This window comes from Peromyscus leucopus, chromosome 6 (assembly GCF_004664715.2).
Source record: "Peromyscus leucopus breed LL Stock chromosome 6, UCI_PerLeu_2.1, whole genome shotgun sequence".
NCBI classification, from domain to species: domain Eukaryota; kingdom Metazoa; phylum Chordata; class Mammalia; order Rodentia; family Cricetidae; genus Peromyscus; species Peromyscus leucopus.
In genome coordinates, this window is record NC_051068.1 from 12,492,126 (window position 1) to 12,513,030 (window position 20,905).

The 20,905-nt window shown below is 41.1% G+C and overlaps 1 protein-coding gene across 2 annotated transcripts in view; it reads left to right on the forward strand.

Moving 5' to 3' along the window:
- Nucleotides 1–17,468, forward strand: part of Pik3ca (phosphatidylinositol-4,5-bisphosphate 3-kinase catalytic subunit alpha) — a 72,126-nt gene extending 54,658 nt beyond the window's left edge. Inside the window, exons 11-21 of one of the 2 annotated variants that reach the window (XM_028872643.2) lie at nucleotides 864–945; nucleotides 1,628–1,792; nucleotides 1,988–2,091; nucleotides 2,479–2,650; nucleotides 4,612–4,718; nucleotides 5,137–5,258; nucleotides 6,713–6,791; nucleotides 11,196–11,366; nucleotides 12,929–13,046; nucleotides 13,143–13,294; nucleotides 14,008–17,468. In XM_028872643.2, coding sequence (XP_028728476.1) covers nucleotides 864–945; nucleotides 1,628–1,792; nucleotides 1,988–2,091; nucleotides 2,479–2,650; nucleotides 4,612–4,718; nucleotides 5,137–5,258; nucleotides 6,713–6,791; nucleotides 11,196–11,366; nucleotides 12,929–13,046; nucleotides 13,143–13,294; nucleotides 14,008–14,278 — 1,543 coding nt within the window. In that variant the 3' untranslated portion in view covers nucleotides 14,279–17,468. The remainder of the gene's footprint in view (nucleotides 1–863; nucleotides 946–1,627; nucleotides 1,793–1,987; nucleotides 2,092–2,478; nucleotides 2,651–4,611; nucleotides 4,719–5,136; nucleotides 5,259–6,712; nucleotides 6,792–11,195; nucleotides 11,367–12,928; nucleotides 13,047–13,142; nucleotides 13,295–14,007) is intronic. The other variant, XM_028872644.2, reaches the window with a different exon arrangement.
- The last annotated feature ends 3,437 nt before the right edge of the window (nucleotides 17,469–20,905 follow it).

Genomic DNA, 20,905 nt, shown 5'->3' on the forward strand with positions numbered 1-20,905 from the left:
AACACTTTACCAACCTAGGTATATCCTCAAACTTTCTAAATTCCATTTTTTTTTTTTTAAATTGGTGGTAGAGATTTAACTTACAGATTTCTGCAAGCTAAGCACATACTCTGCCACTCAGTTATAACCTCAAACTGACACCTTGCTTTCTTAGAATCTTTTTTTAAGGTAAAATTCAAGCAGGAACACACGCACACGCATACTCACATGCACACACACCCACGCTTTAGACCAGCTCCTCATCACTTTCGTTGATTTAGATGCTGTATTTGGCAAGTTCCCTTCCCCTTTTCTGTAAGGAGGAAAGTAATGCCTTATCCTCACTTGTGAATCATGCTGCTACTTGGAATACTCATATATTTTTTTCCTTAATTACATTTTATTTATTATTGTGGGGTGGAGGTTACATGTGCCACTGTCTGCTGGAGTCCACTCCCCCTTCCAGTGTGTGGACACTTCATCTTGGTGAAAGCACCTTTACCCATTGGCATCTCACCAGCTCCCCACACTGACAGACCTAACTGAAAGAGTTGTATTTCATCTCTTTAGAGAGTCTGTGAAGTACACACCTTGTCCAGTAAGCTCATGGGGGTCATGGAGGCGAACGATCTGAGTGCCTAAAGAGCAGAGTAACACATTCATGATTGTTCTTAACTGTCCGCCAGCATTTATCCTCCGTTTAAATCCTTAGTCTTTACCATTTTAAGTGTATCTGCGTAGAGACCATAGTCTTGAACACACATTGACTTCTCTGATGGGCTTATAGTAGTTAATAATAAGCTTAGAACTTCTTACAGATGCATGATGGGGAAATTAGATGTTAGACTTTCGCATAACGTGTTCTTTATTGTGTTCCCCAACAGACACTACTGTGTAACTATTCCTGAAATCCTACCCAAGTTGCTTTTGTCTGTCAAGTGGAATTCCAGAGATGAAGTAGCCCAGGTGAGATCACTTAGAAGCTCTTGCACAGAATCTGTATGTTGCCTAAATCATCAATTCTCAGAAACTCTGCATCAACTTAGAAGATTAAATAGACTATAAAGTATTATGATGACATAATTTAAAAAACACGGGCCATTATCATTTTATATATAAAACTGTGTGTGTGTGTGTGTGTGTGTGTGTGTGTGTGTGTGTTCTTTTTCTTTTTTTTTTCTGGAGTTGAGGACTGAATCCAGGGCCTCACACTTGCTAGGCAAGCACTCTACCACTGAGCTAAATTCCCAACCCCAAACTTTTTTCTTTTTTCTTTTTTTTTTTTAACATTTGAGTACTCTGTCTAAAGGGCACCAGATCTCATTGTAGATGGTTGAGAGCCACCATGTGGTTGCTGGGAATTGAACTCATGACCTCTGGGAAAGCAGCCAGTGCTCTTAACTGCTGAGCCATCTCTCCAGTCCTTGTGTGTGTATTTTCAAGACAGGGTTTCTCTGTGTAACAGCCTTGGCTGTCCTGGAACTCTCTCTGTAGACCAGGCTGGCCTCGAACTCAAGAAATCCACCTGCCTCTGCTCCCAACTAAAGACGTGTGCCACCACGCCCAGCTTTAAACTAATTTTAAAATCAGATGTTAAAATGGTATTTTAGATCTTTACATGTAACTTACTGTCTTTCTCTGTCCACAGATGTACTGCTTAGTAAAAGATTGGCCTCCAATCAAACCTGAACAGGCCATGGAGCTTCTGGACTGTAATTATCCAGATCCTATGGTTCGGAGCTTTGCCGTTCGGTGCTTGGAAAAATACTTAACAGATGACAAACTTTCTCAGTACCTCATTCAGCTTGTACAGGTAAGACACTGGAAACTGAGCATGCTTCACTCCACACCCATACAGCTTGTCAAAGCACCAGCATTAGGTTTATGTTTTTTAAAAAACCCATTTATTACTAATAGTAGTATCTACTTTATTTATAGCATTTTTTAAGTCCAGCCATGCAGAAATGGGCCTGATTCACCTGAATTTTTTTCTTTTCTAATTCCTCAGGTCTTAAAATATGAACAATATTTGGATAACCTGCTTGTGAGATTTTTACTAAAGAAAGCATTGACAAATCAAAGGATTGGCCATTTTTTCTTTTGGCATTTAAAGTAAGTCAGTTTTTTTTTTCCCCTACCAAATTTTTTAGATGTGTATAACTCACCTTCCTAATAAGTGCATGAATCTTGCTGCTTTATCTGTATGGTAAGCTGTTCCAAAGTTCTTTTCTTTGGAATTAAGTGAGCAACATAAGTCAGAATTGAATTCTGTACTATTGGTGCAAATATTTTCAAAGGTTTTGCTTCCACTTTGAGCCAAGTAAAATTTGCCAGATGCAAATTAATGTTGTGATAGGTTTCACTGTATATATGCATGAAGTTGTCCCAAAATGAAAATTTTACCTTTGAATTCAGAATAATGGCAGAGTCCAAGGTTTCTTGTGAAAAAAATGAAAAAGGCTGTATATACACATAAATAAATTTTGCTTACTCTTTTAGATCTGAGATGCACAATAAGACTGTCAGTCAGAGGTTTGGCCTGCTCTTAGAGTCCTACTGCCGTGCCTGTGGGATGTATCTGAAACACCTGAACAGACAAGTAGAGGCCATGGAGAAGCTCATCAACCTAACTGACATCCTCAAGCAGGAGAAGAAGGATGAAACACAAAAGGTGTGATAATGGCTCTCCTGTTGGATTTGGACTCCTGAAGTGGGGCTGAATTACTTAAAAGCCCAGTATACATATATAGGTCATAGTCCCTGCATCTTGGACTCAGATTCCACTGTCTGCTAGCTTTGTGATTAAATATCTTATGTAGACTCCTAAGACTCACTTTCCTCAACTGCAAAATAGAAATAATACTTTGAACAAAATGTTCATGAGAAGGAAGTTAATCACATGACCTGAGCAAAGCACCTGTCACCCTCCCTTGACCCTGAGGGGTGACTGCTCTGTACTGTTTTCATGTAGCTGTAGATAATTAAAACGATCTTTCCTTATCTCATTTGTAATTTTGGTAATGACCCTGAAAATAAGTAGAAAGAAGTGAGTTTACCTGGACTCAGTAATAAACACCCGCCGTCCTCCAGGACCTCAGGACCTTTTCCCTTCCCTCTTCACTCATCACTGCCTGCTGGAGAGCAAGCTTTGCCTCCCCTCCGGTGAAATAGGAGAGTCCATTCACCAGTGAGTCCCAAAAGGCAAAGAACAGAAAAACAACTTTTCTAAAGTTGCAGCAATTAATCTAAAAGAATGTTACTGTATTAATTTAGATTCCTTAAAATATGTGATTGAATTGACTCTCTGGAAGTTGTGTGGTATATAGATTCAAATATAGATGAGTAGAAATATATGGAAAAGGCTGGTGGTGGTATATAAGTAGCACACACAAATTCAGTCCCCAGCACCACATAAACCAGGCTTGATGTAGTGTGTGGTGTGTGTGTAAATAAGTAAGTAAATAAATGTAAAAAGAAAGAAAAGTTAAAAAAAAAAAAGTTCTGTTTCTGACATGGAGATTATGGGCAACAGGGGACTACTGCTTTGAAAAAAATTACTATATTGCAATAGTTTGAAAAGCTTTACAATAGATAATTTGTCAAGTTCTAGCATTTATTTTGTGCTAGACTCTTCATAGCACAAATTGACTTTGTACAGTGGTTTCATTAGGAAATCGGAGTTCATCACTAAACGACTTGTCAGTTTAAATGAGGTTGTGGTGAGGAACTGAAATTATACTCTGGGAATACAACAGTTCCTGTGGATAGTTTGGTGTTTGTACCAGAGTGTGGAGGACCCTGTGCTAATGTGAGAGGAGACAGAGATCTCTGTCTTTTATGCCTAACTCAGTAGAGCTGCCTAGTCAGTGGTACGGGGTGTTGTAGCTGCTCACTTTGTAGAGGAGGCGGGGAACTTGGTTGCTCAGATTCCAGGGGAATTAGGATTCCTAGCCCCAGCTGCTTTTGTTCTGTCAACGTTTTGTGTTTTCAATAATTCAGTTTCCTTAAAAATTATCAGATACTGCTTGATAGCTCTGAGTTGATGAATAGATCTTCATACTGTAAACTGCATATATAATGTGAGATTCTGTATATCAAGTGATTTTTCCAGATTATTTAATCCTCACTGATCTTTCTTACCTAACAGTGTGAATGCTTGACGTTTTCTAAAAAAGACTTAGAAGTAAGAATATTGAGCTCAGATCTAAAGCAACCTGGTCTTTTTGTTCTCCTTCTCAAATAAGGATCAGCACACTTCCTCACTGAAAGTCAAGTAAATCCTTGACTTTTGAGATCACGTAACCTGGCCTTACCTACTAAACTTGGCTGTGAAAGCAGCCCGCGTACAAATGGCGGGACCGGGTTTGTAATGCACCTTGGTTTACAGAAGCCACAGCTGGTCCGCAGGCAGTGTGATCACTTTGCTTAGAGCTGTGTCAGCCAGCAGCGGAGTTTGTCTCCCAGGCCGTGCTCCTCCTCGGCCCCTCCCTGTAGTACTGCCCCAGTCATGGACTGCCCGGTCACCACGTTTGCCTGGCCTAGGGAATGGAGGTAACTCACAGCTCTGTGAAGGAAGCAGCCGCTGCTTTTCCCGTATGAAATCCACTTCTCACTCAGATTTTGCTTTATCAGGTACAGATGAAGTTTTTGGTTGAACAGATGAGACAGCCAGATTTCATGGATGCTCTGCAGGGTTTTCTGTCTCCTCTAAACCCTGCTCATCAACTAGGGAACCTCAGGTATGCTTCTTATGCCCTTTATTGTCGTGTCTAAATAAGTATTTTTCCAAATAACTCTTAAAATAAATCCAGTCCTCCAGTTCTTGTAAAACAGCAATAGTAAAATATAAAATCATCTTAAACTAGACCTATGTGTATTTAGAATCAGTTTCTGCTACTTTGATAATAGTTTAAATCTTTCTCTGGTTAGAAGTTGTGATATAATAATTAGAAGTGGAAATGGTCTATATAAAAACAATGATATGTTCTTAGATTGGTTGAAAATTTATATAAACATTTTTAAGATTATTTTCTTTTGAAAAAGTTTTAATTCTTCTAACACTTCAAAAAGCTATATTGTATATTTATTTTAAGTAAACCCAAGGACCAAAAGTATAAAAAGCTAAGGTGCCTGGTAAAGTCTTCAACTGTCTTGCAGGCTTGAAGAGTGTCGAATTATGTCCTCTGCAAAAAGGCCACTATGGTTGAATTGGGAGAACCCAGACATCATGTCAGAGCTACTGTTTCAGAACAATGAGATCATCTTTAAAAATGGCGATGGTGAGGAGCGCACTAGTGAGCTCATGCTCTGTGCATGTTGCTGTCTTTATACACAGGATATTTATGAACCATTGAAACCTTTGAAAGCCATTTAAGGATTGCTGTATAAATTCTAGATTATTAGAATGTCTCACATTTTACAGTGTGCATGTGGAGGAGTTTGGAAAAGAGATATTGTGCTTTAATGACTTTGAACCCAGGATCTGGAGAGAGTAGATAAATACAGACACTTCTCTGCTCCCCTCATCTGTCTTGAAGGTAGATTCCTGCCACAAGGAACTCACTTGTCATGCATCCTAGCAACCAAGGGAAACAACTGAAGATTGACCCCTATGATTCTAAGTCTAGTAATCCTACTCAGTCCCAAAGTGAGTGTTCGTGAGTAGGAAAGCAAAAACTGGCATGCCTCTGCCTCATTCATTCTGGGATGGACTACAGATAAACTGACAGAAGCCAGACTAACAGGAGGAAGAAAGTGTGTAGATATGCTTAAGAAATCACCCAGGATATGAGACCCCAAAGAAAGGCCAAGTGGCAGAAGCTGGGCCATCCTCCTGAGCTGTCCTGAGGCTGGGCTGGAGGAAGGCCGGCATTAGAGGAGGGTGAAGGGCAGAACTAAGGTGAGGACAGGTGCTCCTGATACTCCATCCCAGCTGTTTGACACAGCCAGAATGGCAGCACTTGGGAGGCGAAGGCAGGAAGACCAGCTGGTCAAGGTCTTCTGCAGCTAGATAGCCAGTTCAAGACCAGTCTGGGCTGCGTGAGACTGTTTCAAGAAAAGTCCTTAAAGGAATAGGTGCTAGTCTGTCAGGACGAGATGTCAACCTCTAGGTGACTGTCAGCCTGGTGTCAGCCTTCCTAATTGAGGTGAAATTTGATCTCCTTCAGAATCAGGAGCCTTGGAGTCAGTGTCTACCTTGGCTTACTTCCTCTGTGCATGGGTGGTTTGCATAGCATCCATTCCTTAAGTATTCTGTGTGCTGGACTTTGGGACTGTGGCAGAGCCTGCCCTCTTGTAGCTTAAGTCTGATTGGGAAAAGCATGTTCAACAGGTCATTACAGAAGTGAAAGAGCCATGAGACAAAGCGTGTAGTCTTCTGAGAGACTGTTTTAAAGAAGGTCCTGATTTCTGTGGAGAATGGGCTGCAGGAAGAGGGGCGGAGGCCACCAGGGGCCTCTGAGAGCAGCAGACTCAGCAGTGGATGCTGCTGATCCCAGCTTTGCATTGTAGGCCACATTTACACTTGATTCTTCACAGGGTAAATATTGCAAATACAGTCGGATCTTTTTAAATACCTTGCTACCCAGGTGATTGTGCAGATAGTTTAGAAGTGGATTAAAAACTTAAAACACTGCTGTCTTACAAATTATTTTGAAGATTGAATGTAGCTCTTTATTGCCATATGACAACAGTGGTGATAGGGTATTAAGTGTAATGTGTATTTGAATTTCAGATTTGCGGCAAGATATGTTAACACTTCAGATCATCCGAATTATGGAGAACATCTGGCAAAACCAAGGCCTTGACCTTCGGTAGGTAATCAGACCATGGGATGAAAATTATCTTAAGAGAATAAACTGAAGTCTTAATGGGAAGATCCTCCCCCACCCCGAGACAGTGTTTCTCTATAACAGCCCTGGCTGTCTTGGAACTTCGCTCTGTAGACCAGGCTGGCCTCGAACTCACAGAGATCCACCTGTCTCTGCCTCCCAAGCGCTGGGATTAAAGGAGTGCACCTCCACTGCCCAATAAAGTCCTAATGGTAGAAGTCTAGAGGCCTATATTAAAAATGTTTGCAAAACGGGGGGAAAAGTGCAGTAGTGATGAAGAGGTGGTCTTGATGGCCTTTTCACCTGTTCTCTGGCTTGGCCCTGTAGCTGAGACGCATCCACGTGAGAAGAGCTTCTCATGAGTGCTGTAAGACTGCCCATGCCCTGCAGTACACCGTGATGAGTAGAGCAGACTTCCTAAAGCTCAGTAATGAAGCTGTGCACACAGGTGGCCCTGTGGCTAATGAGACTTGCTGCTCCTGTAGAGGCACCGAGTGTGCTCGCCAGCACCCACACTGGGTGGCTCCCAACTGCCTGGGACTCTACTCTAGGGGATCCAGCATCGTCTTCTGACCCCACAGGCACCCACACATATGTGCATACATACAAACACAAATAAAAAATTTAAGGGCCAGGCGGTGGTGGCGCATGCCTTTAATCCCAGCACTCGGGAGGCAGAGGCAGGCGGATCTCTGTGAGTTCGAGACCAGCCTGAGCTACCAAGTGAGTCCAGGAAAGGTGCAAAGCTACACAGAGAAACCCTGTCTCGAAAAACCAAAAAAAAAAAAAAAAAAATTTAAGAATATTAAGTTCAGGCTGGGTGTCAGTGGCGTAAAACAGCCCTAGGGAGGCAGAGGCAGGCGGATCTCTGTGAGTTCGAGGCCAGCCTGGTCTACAGAGCGAGATCCAGGACAGGCACCAAAACTACACAGAGAAACCCTGTCTCAGAAAAGAAAAAAAAATTTAAGTTCAGAAGCAAGTTTCATCATAGAAGCTTAGTAAAAAAAAACTACCTTTTAATCTATTTTGTAGCAAAACTTAGGAAAACAACTGAAGTTTTTTTCAGTTTGAAGCTTTTGAAACCTCAAAATCCACACCTAGCAACATGCCTCCAACAAGACCACAGCTCCTAATCCTCCCCAAACAGTTCACCAGCTGGGGACCAAGTGTGGAAATATATGAGCCTCTGGGTCATTCTCCTTCTAAACACCATGTTCCACTCACTGTCCCCCATTCGCTTACAGTTATAATCAGAATGCAAAATACATTTAGTCTCATAGTCTCTCTCCATAGTCTTTGCAACAGTCTCAACACTGTTTAGAAGTCCAAAGGCTCTTCTGAGCAAAGGCAGCCTCTTCACTGTAATCCCTGTAAAATCAAAAAGAAAATCAGATACTTTCAACGTACAGTAGCACAGAGTATACCTTATTATTCTAAAAGGAGCATAGTGAGGGAATACTGGACCAAAGCAAGACTGAAAACCAGCTAGACATACTCCAGATCTGCGTCTCCATGTCTGATGTCAGAACTCTTCAGATCGCAGACTCCTTTCAGCTTTGACCATGGAGGAGCGCTCTACTCTGACTGCAGGCATTACTTACCTCCTTTTAATATTCAATATAACAAGATAGAAATATCTAAAATCACTTCTTCCACATCCCCAAATACGGTTAGATCACAGATGAGTGTGTTGTAAGTTGTAAAACTAGCTGCTTTTTCGTGAAATAACCAATTTTACTTTAAAAACAAACTGACAGTCCAATTATAGATACATGCCTTTAAGCCCTGCAGTCAGAAGACTAAGGCAGGAGAATCCACAGTTCAGACCAACTTGGACTACCTAACAAGACCAGGGACATCATGGGCTACATAGCAAATCCCTGTTCCAAAAAATACCAAAACATCTATAGGACAAGGCATCATTCAGTTAGGCTATTTGGCAGGTGTTTTCTTTGAAAATGAATACCCCTCATGTGTCTCTCGAAGGAAAACTATGGCAGTTTTTGTTGCCAGTGATAAAATTTGAATTTCAGATAGAAAAACCTGTTTATTAGTATTCCCCAACATAGACTTTTCTGAGTGGAATTAGTAGTAGCATTAACCACTGTGCCTCGGCATGGTTTGCATATCTGTAACCTCATATTTGAAAGGCTGAGGCAGGAGGACTGACAAGAGTTCAAGGCTGACTAGGTCTTTATAGGGAGAGTACTAGGGTAGCCAGGACTGCTTATCAAGACCCTAGCTCAAAAAACAAACCAAAAGTTAGACATGTTTTTATTATGTCATAATAAAAGAAAAGCATCAGTATTTAGAAAAATCTATGAGTGTCTTCTAAATGACCAGTACAGGACCCGTAATGTCCTTAATGTTAAAACACACATTCAGACATGACCATTACAGGAACCATAATATCTGTAATGTTAAAACACATTCAGACACAAGTCAGGTTAGATGGAACAGCATGAAGTTTACTGATACAGTTTTATAGCCCACATTGCAACTCGAATATCTTACTAATTATAGAATAGTATCAAAGAAAACCATTACTTTGTCCTGCCTTTTCTTGGCTACTTGTATGTAGATGTTTTTTCATGTGCTTAAATTAAAGTATCAGCCCTTCGCACGCCTTTATCCCACTCGGAGCAGAGGCAGGCGATTTTGTGATTCGAGCACTGCTAAATGAGTTCAGAAAGAAAGTACAAAAAATGAAAAAAAAAAAAAAAAAAAAAAAAAAAAAAAAATTAAAGTATCACATATAAAACAAGAATGATGGCGCATATCTGTAACCCATACACTCAGGAAGCTGAGGCAGAAGGATCTTGAGTTTGAGACCAGCCTAAACCACAAGGCAAGACTTTGTTTCAAAAAGAAACATAAAACAACCATCAACATACTCATGCATATTACTTAGAGAAATGTATATAAAAACACAGCTGGCATTGGGGCTAGAGGGATGGGCCAGTGTTTAACAGCAGTTGCTAATCTTAAGAAGGACTGAAATTTGGTTCCCAGCATCCACATAGCAGCTCATAACTGCCTGTAACTCCAGTTGCAGGGTACCTGATGCCCTTTCTAACCTCGGTGGGCTCCTGCATGCATGTGATAAATGTAAACTAATACTGGCACATAAATACACATAAAAATAATCAGTGAATGAATAAATCTTTTTTTAAAAATACAGTTGGCCATCAAACCCAGACATAAAAACGTTTTGGGGAAAAAAATGTGAAAGTCAATCTTCTCACTACTTTTTTTTTTAACATTAATTTTTTTTATGTGTATGAGTGTTTTGCTTGCATGTATGTATGTGCACCATATGCATGCCTGGTGCCTATGGAGGCCAGAAGGATCTCCAGGAACTGGAGTTACAGATGGCTGTGAGCCACCATGTAGGTGCTGGAAACCAAACCTGAGTCCTCTGGAAGAGTAGCCAGTGCTCCTAACTACTGGTCTGCCTGTCTCTCCAGCCCCTCACTGCTTCTTTATTATAGATTGTTTTGTTTCATACTTAATGGTATATTAACGCTCAGTGATTTGGTTCTAGATGAACTCAGACATTTTTAGGAATAGGTTTGTCAATATAAAAAAAATAAAGAGTAATAAGTTAAGATAATAAAGATCATTCATGTTAATTTTACTAATTGAATGTAGACATTTGGGGGCCTATTAAAATATTTACATGTCGGGGTCCAGTATTGGGGTTCAGCCCCGACCTATCGAAGGGTCACTTGAAGGAGGGTGTGAGGAATTGAGAAATGCTAGATAGAAATAAAGATAAAAAAGATAGAGACACAGGATAGCTTATACCAGCAGTCTGTCCCCCCTTTCAAGATCAAAGCACAACGTACAACCAAGTGTAGACCCTTCGAAGCACATGGTAACCATGCCGTTGCACCCTGTTATACAGCCTTGGAGAGCAACATCAACTCTGACTCTTTGGAATCTTTGTGGGCTCCCACATTGGCAGTTTTACAGGACCTGAAAAACAATGACACCAGTACACATGCTAACATGGAAGAGGGAATCACCTGAGGCTTCAGCCTTCAACAAAGACTACAGGCAGCTAAGAAAGCTAAAAGAGACGTAGTCTTCCCGGGAAGAGTCCCTAATTGGGTTATTCAGTACCAAATGGTCTGCCCTGAAAACATACATACAAGTGACATTGTATACACACACACACACACACTGAGCAGGTTGTACTTAGATATTTAGGAAGATTGTGTGCATGTGTGTGTGTATCAACAAAGAAAGAGGCCATACATTTGAGATAGAGCAAGAGAATATGCATGAGAAGGATTAAAGGGAGAGAAGTGAGCAAGTGATGTTATTTTAACTTCAGGCAAAAATACTCGCTGTTTTAAAGTTCTGCCTTTGTCAATTTTGCAGAATGCTGCCTTATGGCTGTCTGTCCATTGGGGACTGCGTGGGGCTCATCGAGGTGGTGAGGAACTCGCACACCATCATGCAGATCCAGTGCAAAGGAGGCCTGAAGGGGGCGCTGCAGTTCAACAGCCACACCCTGCACCAGTGGCTCAAGGACAAGAACAAGGGCGAGATGTGAGTTTGCTCGGGAGTTGCTGTTACAGTGGACTCGGCGGCTGCTTGGCTGAGGAGAAAACCATTGTAGTCAGGAAAATGCACTTCACTTTTGAAATATTGGAAGGTGTTGTGAGTGGACGAGAGAACTGCTTATGAGTTGATGGATCCTCATCAAATTCACCTTGGATCTCATTTTCTTTTCATCATGAACCAAATGAACATTTGTTGCTGGAGACCCGGTGCAGCAGTTAAGAGTGCATACTCCTTTTCTAGAGGACCCGAGTTCAGCCCCCAGTACCCACATGGGTCCCTTACAACCATTTCCAAGGAATCTGATGGCCTTTTCTGGCCTCCGTGGCACTTTCACTCAAGTGCATGTGCCCATACATAGATACATAATTAAAAGTAAAAATAAATCTTATTCAGAAATAACATGTTCGGATTTTTACTTCTAATTTGGTAAAAATGATATTTTAGAAATGAATTTTCAACACTATCAATGATGGTATATGCCTTAACCAAGCACTTAGGAGGCAAAAGTAGGTGGATCTTTAAGTTCCAGACCAGCCTAAGCAACACAGAGAGGCAGAGGCAGAGGCAGGTAGATCTCTCTTGAATGTGGAGCTAGTTTAGTCTAGTGAGCTCCAGGCTAACCAGGGCTATATACTGAGACCTCAAAACAATTAATTTTCTCCTGCACATTGTGGCTTATTCCAGCACCCAAGAGACTAGGCCAGGAGGATTGTTGTGTGCTGAGCTCAAGGCCAGCCTGGGGTGCAGTGTAAGACCCTATCTGAGAGTAAAAGGAAAGCTGGGGACTGGAGAGATGACTCAGGTGATGACCTACTTTTGCACAAGCATGAAGTCACCCTTTTATAAAGCCTTGTGGCATGGGTCTATAGCCCCATGCTTGAGGCAGGGAGCCGGAACAGCTCTATCTCGGGCTGGCTGACTGGCCAGCAAGTCTAGCTAGTTGGTGAGCCCCAGGTTCAGTGAGAGGCATTGTTTCAAAAACTAAGGTGGTGAGATGCTAAAGAGATGGCTCAGAGGTTAAAAGCATGTGCTGCTTCTCCAGAGGACTCAGGTTTGCTTCCCAGCACCCACATCTGACAACTCAGCTGCTTATCTCTATCTAGCTCATGGGCTCCTACCCTCCTTTATGGATATACCCTCCTTTATGGATACATTCACACGAAAATTCACATAAGTAAAAATCCTTAAATGAATAAGAATAAGGTGGTAATAGAAGGCACCTAGTGTTAACCTCTGACCTTGACACATGCACACTTGAGTATGTGCACTCTCACACACACGCACACACACACACACACACACACACACACACACACACACACACACATACCACGGAGAGAGAATTATGATGGATGTTTCTTTCATTCCCAATTAGGTCAAGGAACATCTACAAATTTCCCTGAAGACTTAAGAATCTCAAAACTTCTCAGGTCTTCAGACATTCTTTTCTCTCAGTATTAATGTGAAACTTCAGCCATATTTCCCCAGTTTGGCCCCAGCTACCCTGTTTCCACACCACCCATGAGGTATTTATTTATTCTCTGTAGATACGATGCAGCCATTGACCTATTCACAAGGTCGTGTGCTGGGTACTGCGTGGCAACCTTCATCTTGGGAATTGGAGACCGGCACAATAGCAACATCATGGTGAAAGATGATGGACAGGTAGTAGCTTTTAAAGTGCTTTCAAGTTCTTTATATTAAGTCAAGATCTTTTATGTCTGCGTGTTAAACTAAAATGTGATTTCTTGTTTTTGAAAGCTGTTTCATATAGATTTTGGGCACTTTTTGGATCACAAGAAGAAGAAATTTGGTTATAAACGGGAACGTGTGCCCTTTGTTTTGACGCAAGATTTCTTAATAGTGATTAGTAAAGGAGCCCAAGAGTACACAAAGACCAGAGAGTTTGAGAGGTGAGCTCAAGGACTGCCTGGGGTGGGGAGGCCTACTGTGCCCAGCAGGTGCTACTTCCTGTGCCTCAGAGCAGTGGCTGTCAGCAGAAGCTGCATGTTACAGCATCTTCAGTTCTGCTCATTTGTCTGATGGCAGGTGGGGAGTGAAAATGAAAATGGATTTCATTCGTTGAACTCAGTGAGACCTACAAAGAAGTAATAACCCTTAAACCTTATGACACACTGAAATTATTGGCTTTTGTTAATTAACTTATCTTGTCAAATAACATGCAGTGTGGTTAGGACGTGGGTTTGGGTCCTAACTGAGGAAACCCAGCGAACTATAACTCTTATGTATACTTATTTTTTTCCCTGCTACCTTGTGGTACATCATTAGTCTATCTTAGCTTTCAAAGGACTTTCATAAAATTCTGTTTTGTGTATAAGTCAGTCCCCTGACCTTAGGTGCCTAAACCCTGAAGGCTGTTTGTTACTTTAGTGTTCACCAGTTCAGACATTTACTAAATACTGAACCCCAATGCTCCAAGCACTATTTCAGGTGCTTGGCCGGCAATAAAGTACTCATTCACAGAGTACACATCCCAGAATGGCAGTGGGCCAGAGGAGCAGGCAGGGGAATGGTAGTTTTTAAATATTTGCCCAAGACAAGTGTGCTAATTCTATGAAGTCAGAGTACTAGTTGATGCACTGACCAAATGTTCTTCCCCTGCCAGGTTTCAGGAGATGTGTTACAAGGCTTACCTAGCAATTCGGCAGCATGCCAATCTCTTCATCAACCTTTTTTCCATGATGCTTGGCTCTGGAATGCCAGAACTGCAGTCTTTTGATGACATTGCATATATTCGAAAGACTCTAGCCTTAGACAAAACTGAGCAAGAGGCTTTGGAGTACTTCACCAAACAAATGAACGACGCCCATCATGGCGGCTGGACCACGAAAATGGACTGGATCTTCCACACCATCAAGCAGCACGCGTTGAACTAAGGTGGCAGCCGTGAACGGCAAGCTGGCACACGGTTCTTCCACTGCATGGCAGTGAGTGGCAGCAGGCAGATGGTGGCACGGGGATGGCACAGTCAGGAACAACATCAGGACTCGAGCAAGAACAGAAACAACATGCTCTATAATTGAAACACTGTACACACAAGCAGGGTTTGATAGCACTAAACTAGTTCATTTCAGAATTCAGCTTTAGAATAATGAGCAATTTCATGTTATGCCTTAAGTCCAAAAAAAGGTAAACTTTGAAGATTGTTTGTATCTTTTTTTAAAAAAACAAAACAAAACAAAAATCCCCAAAATACACACAAATGATGGAGACAAAAAGAGAATGCTGCTCTGTTTTTCTTGCCAGGGTTCTGTTTAAGATGTGGACACAACCAAGGCTGTGACTGCTTTAGGTCTGAGTACGCTGGAGCTTCTGTTAAGTCTGGCATTGGAGAAGAATGGAAATCCTCATTTCCCATTGCTGTTCAGACTTCCGGTTTGAAGTGGGTGTTCTGACTCCCTGCTCACTGAGGAACAACACTTGGGAAGGGACTCGGTCTTTGCTCTGAACAAACCCTTTGATGGACTTGGGGTCTCTCACCTGTGCTTCTGAAAGCAGTCACAAGTGATTACCTGCAGACAGATGTGTTTTTGTTGAGTTTCGTTTTTTGTTGGTTTTTTCTGGACAGTATTTACAAGGATCTGACTTATTTCCTAGGGAAATTCTGGGCTCGCATCAAGTACAGCAGTGACCATAGAGGAGGGACGCAGGGGCTCCTGTTTCTGACCTGTACAGTATTCACTTTAAGCTGATGGTTTCTCCTTTTGCAATTGAACTGAATACTTTTTTTCATGCATGTTTTCCAGAAAATAGAAGTGAGTATTAATGTTATTAAAAAGATTATTTTTTTTTATTAAAGGCTATTTATATTATAGAAACTATCATTAATATATATTCTTTATTTACATAATCTGTCCCATAGTCATGCATTGTTTTGCACCCCAAATTTTTTATCATTGGTAACAGCATGGTTAGCTTTTCTCTTGGTCTATAGGTGAGGCTCAGGCACTGTCCATTTTCCCAGCTCCCCGTGTGACTCCCTGAGGAACAGGTTGAACTGCACATGTGCCCTTCCACTGCTGTCCGCCTTCACACGACGCCCTCATCGCCCGTCCATCTGTAGTGAGAACGGCACAATCATAGACACCAGTTACTAAAGAGTACAAAGTAGACTATCAGCCTGACTCGTAAGCCCTCTACTGAGGTCTGGTCATGAATGACTTTTTATATTATGAGAGACTAGAAACCATGAATTTTTTTTACCTTCATAAGCTATGTATCCATATCTCAATGATAAAAGTAAGGACATTAACCCATTTTACTATCATGTCCCATTTCAAAGTGGTCAGGCAGGTCTCACTCCAACTTCATTACATCCCATTCAAGCACAGAATGCATTATTGAGCATTCTAAAAAGCATCCATCCAAGATGTAGGGCTAATGTTAGTGGTCACTCTAGATTTCTACTCAGTGTTTGAATGATTCATGTCCTAGAAAATAGCTTTAGCAGATGTTCAGATGCCACGCAAAAAAAAAAAAAAAAAAAAAAACAAAAAAACAAAAAAACAAAAAAAAAAGCAGAAAAAAAAGAATAAATAAAAAGAAAAAAAAAGAAAAAACTGTGCAATAATTTACTGACAGTTCCTAGCTTAGGCGAGTTACTGGGGAGCCTCTTTATGAAGAGCGCACACTGTACACCCTAGAAAAACAGCATCCCTTTGCCATGCTCGTCTCTGAGGTCAGACACCTGTAGTAGACATTTTGAATAGTAAACAGGGGACTCTAATAAAAATACTCTTAATATCTGGCTATTTTAGAACCCTTAAAGGGCATAATTATTGAAGATTTAGGTACTTCACTAAAGCATGTATATATTATTGCCAACAAGAAAAACCTGAAGATTAGGGGAACATAGTTCTGTAAACTTTCTTGGAATAGTTAATCAGAATTTAAACTGTTTTAAGCAGAAAACCAGTTAGATTCTTTTGCAGATATAGGAAACTTCCTAACTTATTTAAACTTGGCATTTAACACTTTGTGTTACTTAGATATGCAGTTGCTAGGTACTAACATCCCATTCTTTTCTATATCAGGGATTATTACAGTCAAACTCAGTGACATGGTACAAATCTACAACTTTGATGGTGGAAACTGAAGAATTACAAAGAACTGTGTTTTCCTGAGTGCCAAAAAAAAAAAAAAAAAAAAAGCCGCGAGCCTCCTTGCACAAAATTGCTAGTTTTTGCTTTTTTTTTTTTTTTTTTTGCATTAGTTCTAATAGTTACCCAGTGCCACCTTCCAGGGTCTCTGCACAATTAAAACACAACCACATAGCTTATTTTGCTATTTACAACCACATTAATGGTATTTGAGAGAACATCTATAAAGGGTATAAGGAAAGAAAGGAGAATAGGTTGTATTAAAAAAGATAAAGACCAAAACTTGAATTGAAGCTGGGGTGATCAAATCTGTTCCGGAGAGCAATAATGTGCCACTCACAGGTGCTTCAACATCAGAAGACCTGTGGACCGGTCACCTCAGTGAATGACCATCCTTGTCATGGAAGAGTGTGTACATTTTGACTTTGGCTCCATAATTTCACTAAGTCACTTGAGGATGTTTCATCAGTAATTATTTCTGGAAGGAAAGAAAGCAAATCTAAAGAAAGAAACTAAGTACACTGTAGCAAGAAGTAACTCTAAAATCATGCTTTAACTTCTTACCATATTTTCAGCTGTAAAAAACCTTTAGTTTGAAGATTTTTAGACTGCTGTTAATTTGAAATCTGTTCATCTTACTGTGGAGTTTGATTTGTTTGTTTGCTTTCTGTTTGTTTTTAAAGATGTTTCTAATTAGATTTTTTAAAAGAAGAATGGAATCTGGTTGCTATTTTATGATAGAACCTGAGACTTTGTGGTTCTTCATGTCCTCTGTAAAACTTGGTGTCAGAGTCATCAGATTTGAGGTTGTCCCTTCTATTCTGCTTTATATTACTGCCCATCAGGAAATGGGAACCTGGTGAATATATAATGGATTGTAAAATATTTTAATGTGTAACTTTTTCAACTGTGAAACTGACTATTGGTTTTTTTTTTTTTTTTGATGAAAACAGCTGCTCATAAAGTATTTTGTGTAAAGTGTAGTTCTTATTAATCAGGAAATTATTACTTGATCAGATATATATGCCCTTGAACTTTATCCAAAACTCATTGGTAATCGTCATAGGCAAAGCACATTCCATGTGTGTTTTCTGCCAATCAGATGAATAGCATCACAGAAAAGATGAAGATCCTGCCTTAAGGGTACACTGGAAACCTCATAGCACACAAACCTCGGTTTGTTCCTTGACATCATTTTTGTAAATTTGTTTGATTTGTAGTTTGGTCGTAGTCCATGCCTGCCAGCTCTTTGGAGAAATGAAATTTCCAGCAGTATGTTACACCTAGTATGTTCAACTTTTCTGAATATTACAGTGTCCACTTTTTTCTATGTCTCTGCAAACTATAGACCTGGGCTGAACCCTCACACTCAAGAATTCACCTTGAGAGCTATTCTGATGTTCATGACATCGCAAAAACAGCCAATTGAAAGGCATTCTGGGGCACTGTAGATAGTGGTGTTTCTACTTCAGATGTGTGGGGGAAGGGGGATGGAGGAAAGGCCTGGGAAGGGGAAACTCAGAGGGGCTGGAAGTCACAGGGATGTATCGCACATACTAGAAAGGAATCACTTCCAGTTTGGGGTTTTGAAGGCTGAACTCAGTCTTGACAACATCTTTAATTAGTGACTCTCAGTGGCAGAGCAATAGAGCTGAGCTGTCTTAAACAAAGAAAAGCATTTCAGTAATTAAAACTAAACCCATCTGGGTCATGACCCAGGAGGCCTCTTTTTTTTTTTTTTTTTTTTTTTTTTTTTTTTTCTCTTATAAAAAAATTGTTTTTATTCTGGAAAGATGTTGGGCTCTGGCTTAGAAGAATTGTGCTCCTGATAAACCTGGTAACTCCATCTCCAAAGGTTCATAAGGGAAGTAGCTAAACTGCCATTCTGTGCCTCAGGCCTCACAACATAGACTCTGCAGAGCCCTGCATGTCTTACATGTACAGGTCAGATTTGGCATGCCTTACAGTTTGTGGGGGTCGGGGGCTAACATTTCATGGCTCCAGCTGCTTGGAAAAGCTATATAGTCAGAGCAGCCTGTGATGCCAGTTCTTGAGTCCTGCATCCTTAGCTTGTTTACTCTCTTACTGTTTTGTTAGCATGGATCAAGGATCTTTAAGGAAAGGTGTAAACACATGGGAAGGTTCTGAAGTTGAGAAGCGATTGGAGTTTATTAGGAGTCGCCCAGATTGCAGCGGCAATCTTGAGTGAGGTTGTGTGGAGTCTTCATTTGGTGGAGGTTGTGCACCTCCGTTTTTTATGCAGTGCCTTTTCCTTTGCTTGGCTTTTGGGTATGGCAGGGTCTTGGCCGTGCAAAGGCAGTGGGCACTGGAAGAGGATTCTCTCACTTGTCAGGGGTCAGAATGTTTGCTGGCGGGCAGAATTAAAATGAGTCTGTGTGGTGTATCGTTAGGGCTGATTTTCACTACTAACAGTAGACTTCATTCTTCATGTTAGTAAGTACAGAACGAAAAAACCATAAACCAAGTGGACTTTCTACAGCCTCATCTATTGTTTCACAGTAGGAATTTTGTGACAGAATGGTGTATATTTTTACATACTGTTTTTGTCCATCTAGGTTAGTGAGGAGGCAGAAAACCTTCAGTATTTCCTACTAAAGTATGGGAATGTGACTCCGTTGTTAGAGAGCCTGGCTATTATGCATGGAGTCCTGACTTTGAGCCTCAGCACCGCATAAAAAGGTCTGATGACATGCCTATAATCCTAGCACTTGGAGGTAGAGGCAGGAAGATCAGAAGTTCAAGGTCATCCTCAGCTGCAATTACTGAGTTCAGAGTCATCCTAGGATACCTGGTCTCCAAAACGTTTGGTGTGAATTTCCAAACATAGTTATTTCTGTTGATTTAGGAGAAAAAAAAATCCTGTTGTGGGGTTTAATGCATGTTCCTAAGAATAGCTGGGAAAATGAAGCTTTATCTGATTTCTAGAAATGTTTTTTATTATGGTGATGTTGTAGTGATGGTGATTTTTTTTTTTTTTTTAGGGTTTTGTCATTTTATCATTGGCACAGGGTCTTGCTGTATATATAGTCCAGGCTGGCCTCAAACTCAAGATGCTCTCCATAGTGCTGAGAATACAGGTAGCATACCCCCGCCCCCCAAGGGCTCCAGGAATCCAGGTTTCAAATGCAGTTGATGGTTTTATTATAATTCAGTCTTTGGACTTAGCTTGGCTAAATAAAATCTAAAAGAATACATTGCTTTCAAACATAATACTGTAGTACCTTGGGGAATAAAGTACTACAGAAAGACGACCGCACACCACTCGTGCATGGAGCTTGCTCTCCACTTTCAGCCAGATTGTTTCTCTCCATTTTGTTCATTCAGTAAGTTGACTGTGTAAGAGGAACTAGTTAGAAACATTCTTGCTGGGCCATGGTGGTGCACGCCTTTCATCCCAGCACTTGGAAGGCAGAGGTAGGCAGATCTCTCTGAGTTTGAGGCCAGCCTGGCCTACAGATTGAGTTCCAGGATAGCCAGGGCTACATACAGAAAGCCTGTCTCAAAAAGAAAACCGTTTTTAGTGTTCTTCTAACCCTTGCCCCAGAAGTGCGTAGCACAGGAAGCCTCCATATGCTGTTCACTAGAGCAGCTCTTCTCCACCTAGGGGTCATGACCTTTGGGATCAGGTGCCCCTTTCCCAGGGGTTGCCTGAGACCATCAGAAAACACAAGTATTTACATTATGATTCATAACAGTAGCAAAGTTATAGTTATGAAGTAATATCAAAATAATCTTATGGTTGGGGGTCACCACAACATGAACTGTATGCATTAAAGGGCCGCAGCATCAGGAAGGTTGAGAATCACTGGCTTAGAATGTGGACAGCTACAGCGTGACTCAATCGAAGACCTCCTCTGTCATACTGTCCCGGCAAGCAGTGCAGCCTGTGACTGCACGCATCGCTAGTGACCACTGTCAGTGTCTGCTTGTCCCTAACTGCACAGTCTGTGCCGTCACGCTCTTCATTAAAAAAGAAAGAAAACTTACCTTGTGTCCAAATGGTCCTTAGCATGTGGTGTAAGCCAAGAGCTGTGAGAATCCCTTTGGCTGTTTCTCTTCGAAGACGAATGTTGAAGACGAATGTTGCTATGAACAGGGTCTAGTTAGATTTGAGTTTTCTATATAATTACTTGATTGAAAAACTGAATCAAGCCAGGCATGGTGGCACTCCCAGTACTCAAGAGGCAGAGGCAGGTGGATCTCTATGAGTTCAAGACCAACCTGGTCTACAAAGTAGGTTCCAGGTTTTGTAGGTTCTACAAAGCCAGGACTCTTACACAGAGAAACCCTGTCTAGAAGAAAAAGAAAGGGAAACTCAACCAACTTTTTTTCTTCCCTAGGAGTAAGTGCTAGAGAAATGAATGCTATTGTCTCTAAAGCATT